General features: G+C 35.2%; 2 protein-coding genes across 3 annotated transcripts in view; one reads left to right on the plus strand and one right to left on the minus strand.

Moving 5' to 3' along the window:
* Positions 1 to 40: 40 nt before the first annotated feature.
* Positions 41 to 9,567, plus strand: LOC123515942 (beta-1,3-galactosyltransferase brn-like). Of its 2 annotated transcripts, none has more exons than XM_045274871.1 (4): positions 41 to 158; positions 4,580 to 4,621; positions 4,970 to 5,025; positions 5,786 to 9,567. In XM_045274871.1, the coding sequence occupies exon 4, from the start codon at positions 5,786 to 5,788 to the stop codon at positions 6,851 to 6,853; it is 1,068 nt and encodes a 355-aa protein (XP_045130806.1). In that variant the 5' UTR covers positions 41 to 158; positions 4,580 to 4,621; positions 4,970 to 5,025; the 3' UTR covers positions 6,854 to 9,567. The 2 variants fall into 2 exon arrangements, with proteins under 2 accessions (XP_045130806.1, XP_045130807.1); XM_045274872.1 differs by lacking the exon at positions 41 to 158 and adding an exon at positions 556 to 576.
* Positions 9,568 to 10,654: 1,087 nt separating this feature from the next.
* LOC123515941 (nucleoprotein TPR-like) overlaps positions 10,655 to 13,219 on the minus strand; it is a 32,135-nt gene continuing 29,570 nt past the window's right edge. The window contains exons 35-38 of the mRNA XM_045274870.1: positions 12,704 to 12,820; positions 12,215 to 12,433; positions 11,842 to 12,063; positions 10,655 to 11,624 (exon numbers count right to left, since the gene is read on the minus strand). Coding sequence (XP_045130805.1) covers positions 11,449 to 11,624; positions 11,842 to 12,063; positions 12,215 to 12,433; positions 12,704 to 12,820 — 734 coding nt within the window. The 3' untranslated portion in view covers positions 10,655 to 11,448. The remainder of the gene's footprint in view (positions 11,625 to 11,841; positions 12,064 to 12,214; positions 12,434 to 12,703; positions 12,821 to 13,219) is intronic.

Consider the following 13,219-nt stretch of genomic DNA (forward strand, 5'->3'; position numbering starts at 1 on the left):
TAAAATGTATGAAAAAAGGTGAAAACATTCAAATAACACAGTTCAACTTACGTAGTAGCCGTTCCGTTGCAAAATCTGATATCCGTACAATATAAACAGCTGTGAGCTTGAGTCGCGGTGGATTATGGCTCCCAAGGATTTTGGGCGCGGCGAGCCAGGTGAGCTAATGCTGTATTCAGGAGGTCAGCTGTCAGTTGATTATGTAGGTAGAGCTTATGTCCTTAGAGTTTCAGCATTATAACAGGGAGAAGGGAACACAATCAAACCCAGCCACAAGGGCAGCCCTTAGTGTAAGCCCAGTACAAAAATTGGAAAATAGAATGAATATTCCGTAGAGTTTTCAACTCCATATTTCACAGATTTCTCGTTCCCCTCCCAAAACACCGACGTCCCACATGCCCTCACTTATTTGGGCGGGTTGGGGTGTAAGGGGTGAGAGAACGCGGATGTTATATAAATAGTTATCCTGTTTGATGTGTGTGAAGGCAGTGAGTGAGGAGGTGCAGAAGAGGGTTGGGGGGATGGAGAGGGAGGGTGTAGTAGTTTTGCACGTAGGTGGGAACGATGTCAGACCAGGTGGGTCGGAGGAGTTAGTGGCAAGATTTCGGGAAATGTTAGGCAAGATAAGGGAGAGTGGTAGGAGGTGTGTAGTGTCAGGAATCTTGCCTCGTGTGTATGTTAGCAGGGAATGGTTGTCTAGAGCCATTGGTGTGAATGATCGGGTAAAAGGGATGTGTAAGGATGTGGGTGTCAGCTTTGTGGATGTATGGGATAGGTTCTATGGGCGAAGGGATTTGTATGCTAGGGATGGTGTGCATCTGAGTAGGAAGGGTGTGGATGTGCTGAGTGGATGTCTGGAGGGGAGTTGGGATGGAGTGTAGGGGTGAGGTAGCAAATGCATTCCAGAAGAAAGATGCTAGACATAAATTAGATAGGATAAACAGAGATAGTGAAAAGATTAGGAAAGATTTCCAGGTGCAAATAGGAGAGAATAAGATTAGGATTCCAAATAAGGAGACAGCATCTAGGAAGGTAGCAGGACTTAAATGTTTTTATGTAAATGCCAGGAGTCTTAGGAACAAGAAGGACGAGTTATCTAGTTATATAGTTGAGGAGGACTTAGATGTTGTATGTGTCACAGAGGCATGGGTAAATGAGGAAAAGTTTAGGAAAATAGGAAAGAATATGAAGTAGATGGATACATTATGTATTTACACCAGAGAATTGGTAGGATAGGTGGAGGAGTAGTTATTTATGTAAAAAATCCTTCATTTCCAGTCAGGTTAATGGTATTAAGGTAGATAACAGAGTAGAGTCCTTATGGCTGGATGTTAGAGTAAACAAAAGTAAGGTTATTAGAGTAGGAGCTTTTATAGACCACCTAACCAGTCAGCAGATGTAGACAACCTTATGGTAGATGAGATAAATAGGGGTGTACTAGTCAGACAATTATCTTAGGGATTTTAATCTTAAGTCAGTAAACTGGGAGAGGATGGTAGGAGATGCTAGTGAAAATAAGTTTATGGAAAGTTTTCAGGATAACTATTTAGTGCAGATGGTAGATAAACCTACTAGGGGGAGGAAGGTTTTAGACATAGTACTAACAAATATTGAGCATTGTTTAAAGGAAGTTGAGGTAGGAGAGACTTTAGCAAACAGTGACCATCATATAATTAGATTTATCATTAATTCCAGTAGGGATAATATAGTGAATAAGACTAGAGTCCCAAACTATCAGAAAGGCAATTATGGTAGGTTACGTCAGTTATTAGGAGAGGTAAACTGGGAAGATAGTTTTGGAAATAAAACTGCACAGGAGATGTGGGATATTTTAAGGTTGTAGTAAAGGGTATAGTGATGCAGTGTATCCCTTACAAAGATATAAGGCAGAGAAACAGGAAGCCATTATGGTGGACTCATGAGATAGGTAGCCAGATCAGAGAGAAGAAGAGGGCATACAGAGAGTTGCAGAAAAGTGGGAAGATGTAGATTTGATTAGGTACAGACAGGTCAGAGATGATTTGAGTAAGGTTATAAAAAAAGTAAAAGGCAGGCAGAGATAAAACTAGCTAGAGCTGGGAGTAAAGATCCCAAAAATTATATAGTTATTACAAGGTCAGTGATAAAAGAAATAAGGATAGGATTGGACCACTCAGAAAAGATGGTGTAGTAGTGGATCAAAATGAAGACATAGTAGAATTATTGAATGAACAATTTTCTTCAGTATTTACTAGGAAAGAATAGGAAATCCTGTTACAAACAGTGCGACGAGTAGTTTAAGAGCTTTAGAAAATATTGATATAAAACCGGGAATTATTAGGAAATTTATTCTTGAACTAGACGATAGGAAAGCTAGTGGTCCTGATGAGCTACATGCCAGAGTACTTAGGGAGGGTGTAGACAGTATTTCTGAAGCACTTAAGTTAATCTTTGAAAGATCACTTAGGTTTGCTGAGATACCTCAGGACTGGAAGTTAGCTAATGTTACTCCAATATTTAAAAAGGTAGGAAGGATGATGCGAATAATTATAGACCGATCAGTTTAACTAGTATAGTATGTAAGATACTAGAGAAAATCATTAAGGGTAGTATTTGGGAGCATTTAAATGAGAATAGATTAATTAGAGATACCCAACATGGCTTTAGATCAGGGAGGTCCTGTCTTACAAATTTGCTCGATATCTTAGAATATATTACCAAGGAGTTAGATGATGGAAATAGCATAGATGTTATATATCTAGATTTTAGCAAGGCGTTTGATAAGGTACCGCATAGGAGGCTAGTGTACAAATTGAGACTACATGGGATAGGGGTAGGTTAGTTGATTGGATTAGTGAATGGCTTTCTGATAGGAAACAGAGAGTAGTATTAAATGGGGCAATGTCTGAGTGGAAGGAAGTGGTTAGTGGGGTACCCCAAGGATCAGTGCTAGGACCTCTTCTTTTCTTGGTGTACATTAACGATTTAGATATAGGAATTAGTAGCAAAGTATCAAAGTTTGCAGATGATACTAAGATAGCATGTGCAGTACAGGGTGAAAAGGACAATTACAGAATACAACGAGACCTGGACAGGCTGATAGCATGGGCAGACAGGTGGCAGATGGAGTTTAATTCTAAAAGTGTCAGGTTATGCATTTAGGTAAAGACAACACAAACTTTAACTATGAGATGGAGGGATGTTGGCTAGAGGCAGTAGAGGAAGGAAAGGATTTAGGAGTAGTGATAGACAGGACTATGAAATTTTCAAAGCAATGTTTAGAAGCAAGAAATAGGGCAAATAGGATCCTGGGTTTTATAAATAGAAATGTTAGTTATAAAAGTAAGGAAGTGGTGCGTAGCTTATATAATTCCTATGTTAGGCCCCATTTAGAGTATTGCATACAGGCCTGGTCACCCCACTATAGGCAGGATATCAACATGTTAGAAGCAGTTCAGAGAAGAGCAACTAGGATGATACCAGCATTAAAGCGCCTGGAGTATAGAGATAGATTAAAGGAATTAAACATGTTTTCATTTGAGAGGAGATGTATAAGAGGGATATGATAGAGTTATTTAAAATGTTCTCAGATACAAACTACATAGATGTGAGATCTTTCTTTACCTTAGAGGAGGAAATAGGACTAGAAATCATGGCAGGAAGATTAGAAAGCAAGGCTGCAGGTTAGATATAAGAAAATATTTCTTTAGTCATAGGGTGGTAGACTTCTGGAATGCATTGCCAGAGAGGGTTGTAAATAGCACTAGTTTGACAATGTTTAAAAACAGATTAGATAAGCACTTAAATTTATTAGATTTATAATTATGTATAGCACTGCATGATAGTTTTATAAGAAATTTACTATAGTTAAACAAGACATGATCCCCATGTATGGGGACCACAAATTGTAGAGGATTTCGCTGCAGGACTTAGCCCTGTTAATGGGCCAAATATTTAGAATTAGTATATAATGTATTGTGTACTTGTAAGTGTATCTTTAAGTACTGATGACGAGGTCGCTGTGTGACTGATACAGGATAACCTAGATGGGCCCTGGTGGCCCTTTGTTATCCTATTATTTATGTTATGTTATGTTATATGTTATGTTTTCTTCCAGACCTCCACAGAACCCAATGTACGTATACATATAATACGAAAATATAAGTGGCAGAAAAGTACCACTAAGTCTCTACTTCAAACAAGCCTGGGGATCTGTGGAATGTGGAAAATGGCATATCTTAGGGTGGGTGAGATGAAAACGGGTTTTCCTGGGGAGTAAATTATCAGAATCATATAAAATGCGGAAGTTTATGTAAAACATGGTAATGAAATTTAGGTTAGGTTAGAAGGTAAAACTGCAGGGTTGAACCTCCCCCTTTTCCTCCATCCCAGAGAGGAGGTCCAACCCTGCAGATATACGAGATACTGTCAAGTATACCAGAAACCAATGGAATCTACATTAGTATATATGATATGCTCTCATCTTCCTATGGAGTGCCATGAGCTCTACCATACTTCTCCCATTGTGAACAACTCAGCTGAAGAGTGCTCCGACTGTAAACCTTGTTGTCCTTCACATTTTTATTCTCTTATCTTACAGATACAACTTGAGAAAGGTCTCTGGGAAGTGCACCAGGTGCTTGTAAGTATAGCAGGAGTTGGTATTCATAGACTAAACAGGTATCAGGTTTTTCATTCATTGTGTACATAACTGCTGTGTAAATAGTGTAGTGTGTGTGTGTGTGTGTGTGTGTGTGTGTGTGTGTGTGTGTGTGTGTAAAAAATAAGTAAATAAAAAAAATAAATTAGATGAAATATATAAATAAATTGAGCAATCATGTTTAAATGCTGTTTCTTCAAAGGAGTGATAGAATTTTATGTATGGCTTCCATATGAAGCCAGAAGTTCTGAGTGCAAATGGATAGAATTATACCAGAGAGTATTTTCTTTCATTAGGTTATACTACTTAGTATGACCTTTACCATTCCAGTTAGTTGCTGTTTCAATTGGAACTTCCAGTTACAACATCAGGAATCTCTAAAACTGGTGAGGAACAAATTAGTTATGAATTCATAGATTGTGTTACATCTTGTCTTTTTATTTTATTTCTAAGTGTAAAATGTCTATGATCTATGCTGCATTCTTTGGAGTTTTTAAAACATTTTACAACTCTATAAAAGGCTTTTCTTTAAGTAAAGAATATATTTTTATAATCAGACAAAAATACTAGAAATTTTGTTCTCAATTTTTTCAATAAAAGATTTTTCTTTAACTGTACGGGTAATTCAATAATTATTTGAATTAGAAGAATATTGATGTAAAATTATGTAACAGTTGAAATCATCAGTTATTAAGTGTTTATTCTATCTTAACGTGGAAATATTTAATGATTTATGCTGCATTCCTAGTAACTCTTAAAATATTTTATAACAGTATAAAGGGGGGTTCATCTTGAATTAAGAACATATTTTAGTAATCACAAAATTATTTTAAATGAAATTTTTTAAAGATTTTTCAGCATAGGTCCGGACCTATATGAAAAATGGGGAAAAAAATATATAAATAAAAAAATATAATAAAATAAATAAATAAATGTGCTAAAAGATTTTTCCATTAAGTTTACAGACAACTCAATAAGTATTTGGAGAAGAAGAATGTTGATATAAAAATGATGTATCAGTTGAAGTTAGTTTATGATTTGTGCTGCAATTCTAGGAATGCTAAAATATTTTATATAACTAGTGATCAGCTTGAGCTGGAGGTGTTGCATTCTGACATTTTTAATGGAATTTATTTATCTTTTCAGATGACATGTTATCGCAGGACCATTATGTTAAGAAGACGTTCTTTACCATGGATCTGGCTTGGGATTTTATGTACATTTTTCTATCTCAGTGGGTTGTACCAGTATCTGGTGGCCTGGTCTTACTCAGAGTATTACACACATTGGGGACCCTCTCATCCCTTGCCACCACTGATGGCCCAACTTAAGACTGGAGAAGAGGCCAAGGTGAAGCCTGTGAATGAATTCATGTTCTCTTACACATACTTGAATGAAAAATGCAAAGGAAAAGATTCAGTGAGATTAATGTATATTGTGAAGTCTGCACTGGGAAATTTTGATAAGAGAAATGGAATTCGTAATTCTTGGGGATTTGAGAGTCGCTTCTCAGATGTAGAAATTAGAACTGTTTTTCTTGTTGGTATGAATTCACCAGAATCAAACACACAGAAGCAGTTAGAAAAGGAAATAGAAGAACACAAGGATATAATACAGGCTGATTTCATTGATTCTTATTTCAACAATACAATAAAAACTATGATGGGATTGCACTGGACGTATCATTTTTGTCATAACGTCAAATACTTTATGTTTGTAGATGATGACTATTATGTATCCACCAGAAATATGTTGAGATTTTTGAGAGATCCTGCCAACTATCCTCAATATCTTGAGAAGTACATTGTGACAGCAGTGAATGAGTATAGGGAAGACCTGTATGCAGGCTATGTCTTCCATGACTCATCCCCCATCAGGTGGGTATTCAGCAAATGGTACATATCATTGGATGAATACCCCTACTCTAAATGGCCCCCATATGTGACAGCTGGGGCATATGTTTTATCCAGGAAGAGTTTGGAGGAATTGTACTTTGGCAGTATTTATACCAATAATTTTCGATTTGATGACATATTTCTTGGAATGGCAGCAAAGAAGGCAGGTATTAAGCCTTTCCATCACAAGGAATTTTACTTTTACCGTAAGCTGTATGACAAGGAAGGTTTTAAGTGGGTTATTGCTTGTCATGGTTTTGATAACCCTCAGGAACTTCAGTCAGTGTGGAATGAGCAAAGATCTGCTGGAAATGCCTAACAAAATTTCCAGGTACAAATATATTGTTGTATTAGTTACAAGAACTAAACCTGATGCAATTCCAAATCTTATGAACTATTGTTGTATACTGGTATACATATGAATTTTATACATGTGGTTTGATATAATTCTCTCATCTCCAATATCACACCTCAAAATTGATGAAAATCACTGCAGGTTGCAGTAAAACAGATTTGTGGCATTGATGGGTTTGTCTTGTGGAAGCAAGTTTTGTATTTTTATATATTTTTTATCTATTTATTTATTTTATACTCTAAACTATTCTTGAAGAATGGTGTTTGGTTTCTTTTATGCTGGGGCTGTCAGTGTGTAATAATTTAACTTTAAGTAGTAAATGTAATGTTGAATTTATGCTATCTGCCAATGATGAAACAAGTTTAGATGTATTCTAATTTAGACATAAAATCCCTCAATGGTTGCCAGTACAATGTTTGGGGATTGATAATATATTTCCTGCTCCCCATTAACTCAATTGAGCATGCCAGGCCATGTGTAGCATCTTCTAAGTAGTAATTCCATTCAATTTATCCTACCACAGGTAAACTTTGATGGAAACATCCTTGGTTTGTGATTGTTAACAACCATCATAAGCTACTCGAGTGTTTGACAGCAATTACTCTTGGCCGAAATTGCTGTAGGCAACCATGTCTTTTTTTTCTGAGTCTTATGATTTCATATCAACAATGTATGGGTGAACATTTTAAGATTTTAGTCATGAGTGGTTATTTATTGGTATTTCCCTTGTTCTCATTGCTGTATTAACATGTACTATTGAGTTTCATATAGCTTCCTCCATTTAATGTTTACTAATTTTTTGTCATGGATTTTTGGTAATGAGTATGTATATTTGCCATGCCAGTATTTGAAAGTATTATGTAAAAGTTATAGAAGATAAGATGTCAGGTAGTACAACATTAAATTTCTTATTGTCTGTTTTTTGCAATATTATCTCTGCTGATTAGGTAATGATAGAATAATTGCTGTTTATGGAGCCTTCTAGAGAGTCAGGATTTATACATTTCCAATAATTTCATGGATACCAAATACTCAAGTGAAATTTTGACTTACATTTAAAGGTGGTTGTAGATGCATCAGTTACATCTTGCTGTGATAGAAATTTGTGCATGCCAAATAAATAAGATACATTGAAAGTATGCCACAAAATAATAGCATCAAACTACGAATTTGTAATGGACATTACTAGAGTAGCATATATATCAGACACAATATGTTTAGAGTAGAATTTCCTATAATGTTTATTAGGAATACTTCTAAACTCTATCAATTTTGAAAAGGAATTTTATTCTTGCTGATTTTGCTTTTGCCAACTGATTGCATGGCATCTTCACAAGAAGCATGGTTATGTGCCTCTTGCTTGGCTGTGTCGCTCTTTGTCCATCCATAACTATGAAATCTCCCAGCAAGAGGAATAATGTAAAAGCATGAGACTTTTCAGTCCATGGACTGGTATCTCTTGTTGTGAGCCAAATCAGCTGATTGGAATGGAGGCCAGAGAGCCAAATTAGATAGACACACACTACAACAATGACTGTGTAAAGATGGAAATTAATATTTTTAAGAATTATTTATATTACAAATATAAGCCAAACAGAAAAATTACATAAAACTTCTATTTTGAAATGGAGAGGATGATAAATCTCCTCTTCCTTCTCTTATGTAACTTCCATTTACTGACCTACTTCTTTATTTTATTAATTTCCTTATTTTTGTTATCTTCCTTTCTCCTTTTCTAGTAATTTTCAGCAGGTGAATTGGTTATTTATTGAGTATGTGAACTAATGAATGTGACAATATTTATATATGCTTGAGAGCGAAAATGTAAGTTTTTGGAAAATCGTGAAACTCCTAGCTTTGGCCCACATTGCAAATCAGCTGCCAATTATGGAAATGTCTTTGTTTAGTTAAGTCAACATTTGTGATAACTAGGAGGAAATATGTAATGAATGCTTCTTTTTCTATATCCATATACATGTGTACTGTAACTCAATTTTGATGTATGAAGGTAGTGTTCTAATTTGCAGTCAAATGAAGGCTGAATTTTAAGATGGAATTTAGAAATTTGTAAGTTTTGCTAAGTCTCTGTTTTAGTATGTTAAGACTAAGTTTAAAAGAAGGAGTAAGAGCTTGTATAATTTTGTTGTTTCTGGAAAGTTTGTATAATTTTGTAGTTTGTGAAAAGAAGGGTTGTAAATTTGTATATTTTATTTTGATGAGGCATTTGAATGTTGCAGTGTACAAGACGTTTAGCATGCTGGTAGGAAAATGGAGGCCAAGTGGTCAGGACTGCCTTTTCCTACATATTCCACTACATGTGTTTTTATTAGACTAATTGCAGTTAGAATCTCACAAATTAGCAATATGTTTTGTTATACACTTTTTTCCTCCACTTTGTTAATCAATCAATTCAATTTATGGCCATTATATGTTCCTATTGAAAAAAAAAATGATATTATAGTTATACTGTATAATGAATGGAAATGTTTCATTACAGTGAAAGGAAAACCTGAAGTATTAGTTATGGTGCTTTTTGTAACATGGATTACAATGGATGAATTTTGAACCCATGAAATGTACTGTGAGCTTGCCAAACTACTACAATGTAATTGTTGATTATTATTTATTATTATTTGTTATTCATTTTTCACTAAAACACTAATAAAGCTAATATGGAAGCTTAATCTTTATTATCCACACCTCTGATGGCAACTTAAGAAATTAGTAATGATTTTCATCTCCTTTTTCATCTCTGCTCATAGTGAGACTTGATTTTCATTGTGTACAATAATCCAGTCATTTATGACAATAGCTACTAGAACTTTTTTATTTTACCATACCATATAGCTTGTGTTTGTGTCATTCTTAATGGGGATAGTTTGTGGTGAAGTAATGTTACATCTACTTTATTGAAGTTGTATGATGTATGTATGTATGATACGATGTATGATATGATGTATGATGGTTTCATTAAAAGCAAACTGATAAAGATTCTTGATAACTACCACTTTTTTCCCATACTTTAAAACATAAGTATGGCTGAAAATCAAGCCTCAGGTTATATTTGTTGGAAAAAAAAAGTATGCAAAAGTAAGGAGTAGTATCCTTTATACATAATCAGTTAATGGTTGATGTCAATATGCAAAAATTGGCTCATTTCTCATATCTGGGCCACCACAACCAAGGATGTCTTCATTGCCAACAGCAGCCTCAAGAGATGCTCAAGCAAATTAGGAATTTAAATAAAATGGGAACATTATAGGATCATACATGTTGCCAAGAGGCTTTCCCTACACTAATGAGTGCTTGCCACAACTAGATTGATTTGCAATTAACTAATCTTAAATGCTTACACTCAGGAAGTCAGTCATCAGTCATCTTAAAGAAAATAATATTGCACCTATGAAATCCTATCAAGACTAAAACAAAAAAATAAAGGGGAGTGGGTCTTCAGATGTGCCTTTGGGTTGAATACAATGTACCATATGTTTCTATTGAAGTACTACGTATATATGTACATGTATATTGTATATACCACCTCAAGTTAAGAAATAAATAGTGACGTGTCTATTTACAGGTGATACAAGAATCATTAAAGATATGTTTATGGAGAGAGAGAGAGAGAGAGAGAGAGAGAGAGAGAGAGAGAGAGAGAGAGAGAGAGAGAGAGAGAGAGAGAGAGAGAGAGAGAGAGAAAAAAAAAACACTGGTATTCTAGATGAATATGAAAACAGATGTTAAAGGGGCATGACATAGTAACCTCAATAATAGGCATGATAATTTTTATTTCAGATGGTTATTACATGATAAAATGCACATACAAAACAGCCTGATCCCAAGTTTTATTATAGTAAAGAAAATCAATGAAAAAAAAAATTGACCTACATGTATGAGTCAATGATAATGTTATCATTACATCAACTATGCTATTAGGTACTGAGGTTCATTAAACAAATGCACGACCATCGAAAATACAGTGTTATAGTTGTTACATTCTTACATGATACCTTATATTGAGGAAATCTCTGGTTCATACTAATGAAAAGATGTTTATGTTTAATTTCTCTGCAATAATCAAAATTCTAATTGTAGCGTCAAGTCTTCACATCAGCCATTAATGTTATTCTGCAGTAACTTTAATAAAACTATATGAAAAATTTGGTAATTACAGTTATGAATCACACATAATATAACTTATAGGAAAGCACATTTGTGAAATGCTTAATCTAATGTTTGCAATCTATCAAAAAAAAAAAAAAAAAAAAAAAAAAAAAAAAAAAAAAATTTGTGAATGACTTTTTCATTTTAGGCAAATGAAACATTTGTTAATGAATTAACTGAATTTGATATAATTTAAGTGAAATACTTCTTTTCACTTGTTTTTGTAAAAAAAAAAAAAAAAAAAAAAACTACAGCATTACCTAAAAATGATAAGCAGTCAAATTGTTCCTCAGATTGACACAAGATACCATAAAAAACAAACATGGTATTGAAGATTCTTCCATACCTGTTAATAACAAACTTAAATCCCTTACTTTGTTAAGAACTAAAGTTCCAACTTACATAGGTGGACCACGTAGGAACGGCCCAGGACGAGATCTCCTGGCTCGTTGGGGGGTGCTTCCTCTCATTGTCATTGGGTTATGCATCAAAGGATTGAACCCACGTCCACCCATGGTAGGATTTCTCAAGAAACCTCGACCACGATCTCCACGGCTCATCAGATAGCCTCGTCCTGAAGATATGAAAGTTTAATATTATATTGCACTAAAGTTTTAAAATCATTCACTGTCTCGGAAGATCCAACAAAACTATGAATGACATTATGCAAGAATTCAAGAGATACAGGCCCATACAAGGAAGCTGCTACAGAATGTGCAACTAGGCAAGCTACCATGACATCAATAAAGCTACCATTGCAATGCTAATAAAAACCACGCACATCAACTAACCTCTATGAAATCGCTGTGGCGAGTCCTCCCATGTGATAGGAGTAATTCTCCGCTGCTGAGAAGAAGAAGGCATGGAACTAGGAGTAGATGAGGGCACATTGGACATATCTTGAGGAGCCTGATTACTGCTACTGCTGCTGTTGCTATTGTCTCCTCTTCTTTCTTCTGCCTCACTGGCTTGCCTGTCTACTTCAGCTTCTCCTTCATCTTCCAAATCAATCACTGCGGCACGAGAAAATTAAGATAATGGATTTACATATAACTCACTTAGACATGTACAAACTGCAGTTATCATTGATCCATATTTATTCTTCTTTCTACAGTCTGTCAATAAACAGTTTATTCAAAGCCATTAAATTGCACAATTAAGTACCTTCATCATCTGCTTCTCTACGTGTTTCCTCTTCTTCCTCCTCAATGTCATCTTCCCCTACTTCTGCTGCCATTGAGTCTGCTTCTGTGAAATTTTCCTCAGAGTCTTGTGTGCTTTCTTCATTGGACTGCTCTGCTCTTGTGACCATGATAGTTGGAGGTTCACGATGGAGAGTGTCTCCTTCACTTGTGCTCACCCCACCTTCTGCTCCTAGATCAACTGGAAAATTTTAATAGAAGGCTTGACTATGTGGAAACCCTATATTATTTATTAGAAATATTTCAGATGTCTTCTTACTAAAAAAACAAGACATATAGACTAATATCTTTATATATGCAGTTTTCTAAGTGTCGACCTGCTTTCAATGGGTTGAAAAACTTAATTTGCATCACGTCAAACAACTGAAAAGTACAAATGTAGTAGGTTTGGTTATTTGTACTTAGTGTAGTAGAAAAGCTCAGGTTTTTTTTTAATACTGAGGTTCACTACCTGTTGGAGAGCGCCTCAAGGGAGTGCTGGGCTGGGATCTATTGCTCTCATCCAGCTGGCCCAAGTCAATTCTGGTATCATCAATAAGTCCACCTTCTGCCATCTGTGCTAAACCACCTGGAAAACAAAAGAATTAAGGTAATGGCAGATAGTCTCTCTTGACTACAAAGAAGCAAGTAGCCATGACATTCAAATGAAAATGATTTGAGAACATGTGAAATAAGAAGAACAATGAAAGTATGTAGCATGAAAACATATCTATATAAAAAGCAAAGTAGCTACTGAAAATATATTGAGGTAGTACAGCTGGTCATGTTAAAAGCACTTACTAAGAGGATATATGTAAACAAAAAGTCTCAGTAGAAGAGAAAAATGAAAGGATAAATACATGTATAAAAGTGGAACATGTTAAAGGAGTTTAACTCGAAAACTCCGACAGGCCTTAAATACGGCTGCATAGCACACTTCCGACAGTCCTTAAATGGGGCAGCTACTTTGAGCGCTAATAAAAGCCAC

Source organism: Portunus trituberculatus, chromosome 40, assembly GCF_017591435.1.
Source record: "Portunus trituberculatus isolate SZX2019 chromosome 40, ASM1759143v1, whole genome shotgun sequence".
NCBI classification, from domain to species: domain Eukaryota; kingdom Metazoa; phylum Arthropoda; class Malacostraca; order Decapoda; family Portunidae; genus Portunus; species Portunus trituberculatus.

Coding starts and splice junctions, on each gene's coding strand:
- LOC123515942 (XM_045274871.1), top strand. CDS start 5,786: ATGACATGTTATCGCAGGACCATTATGTTAAGAAGACGTTCTTTACCA.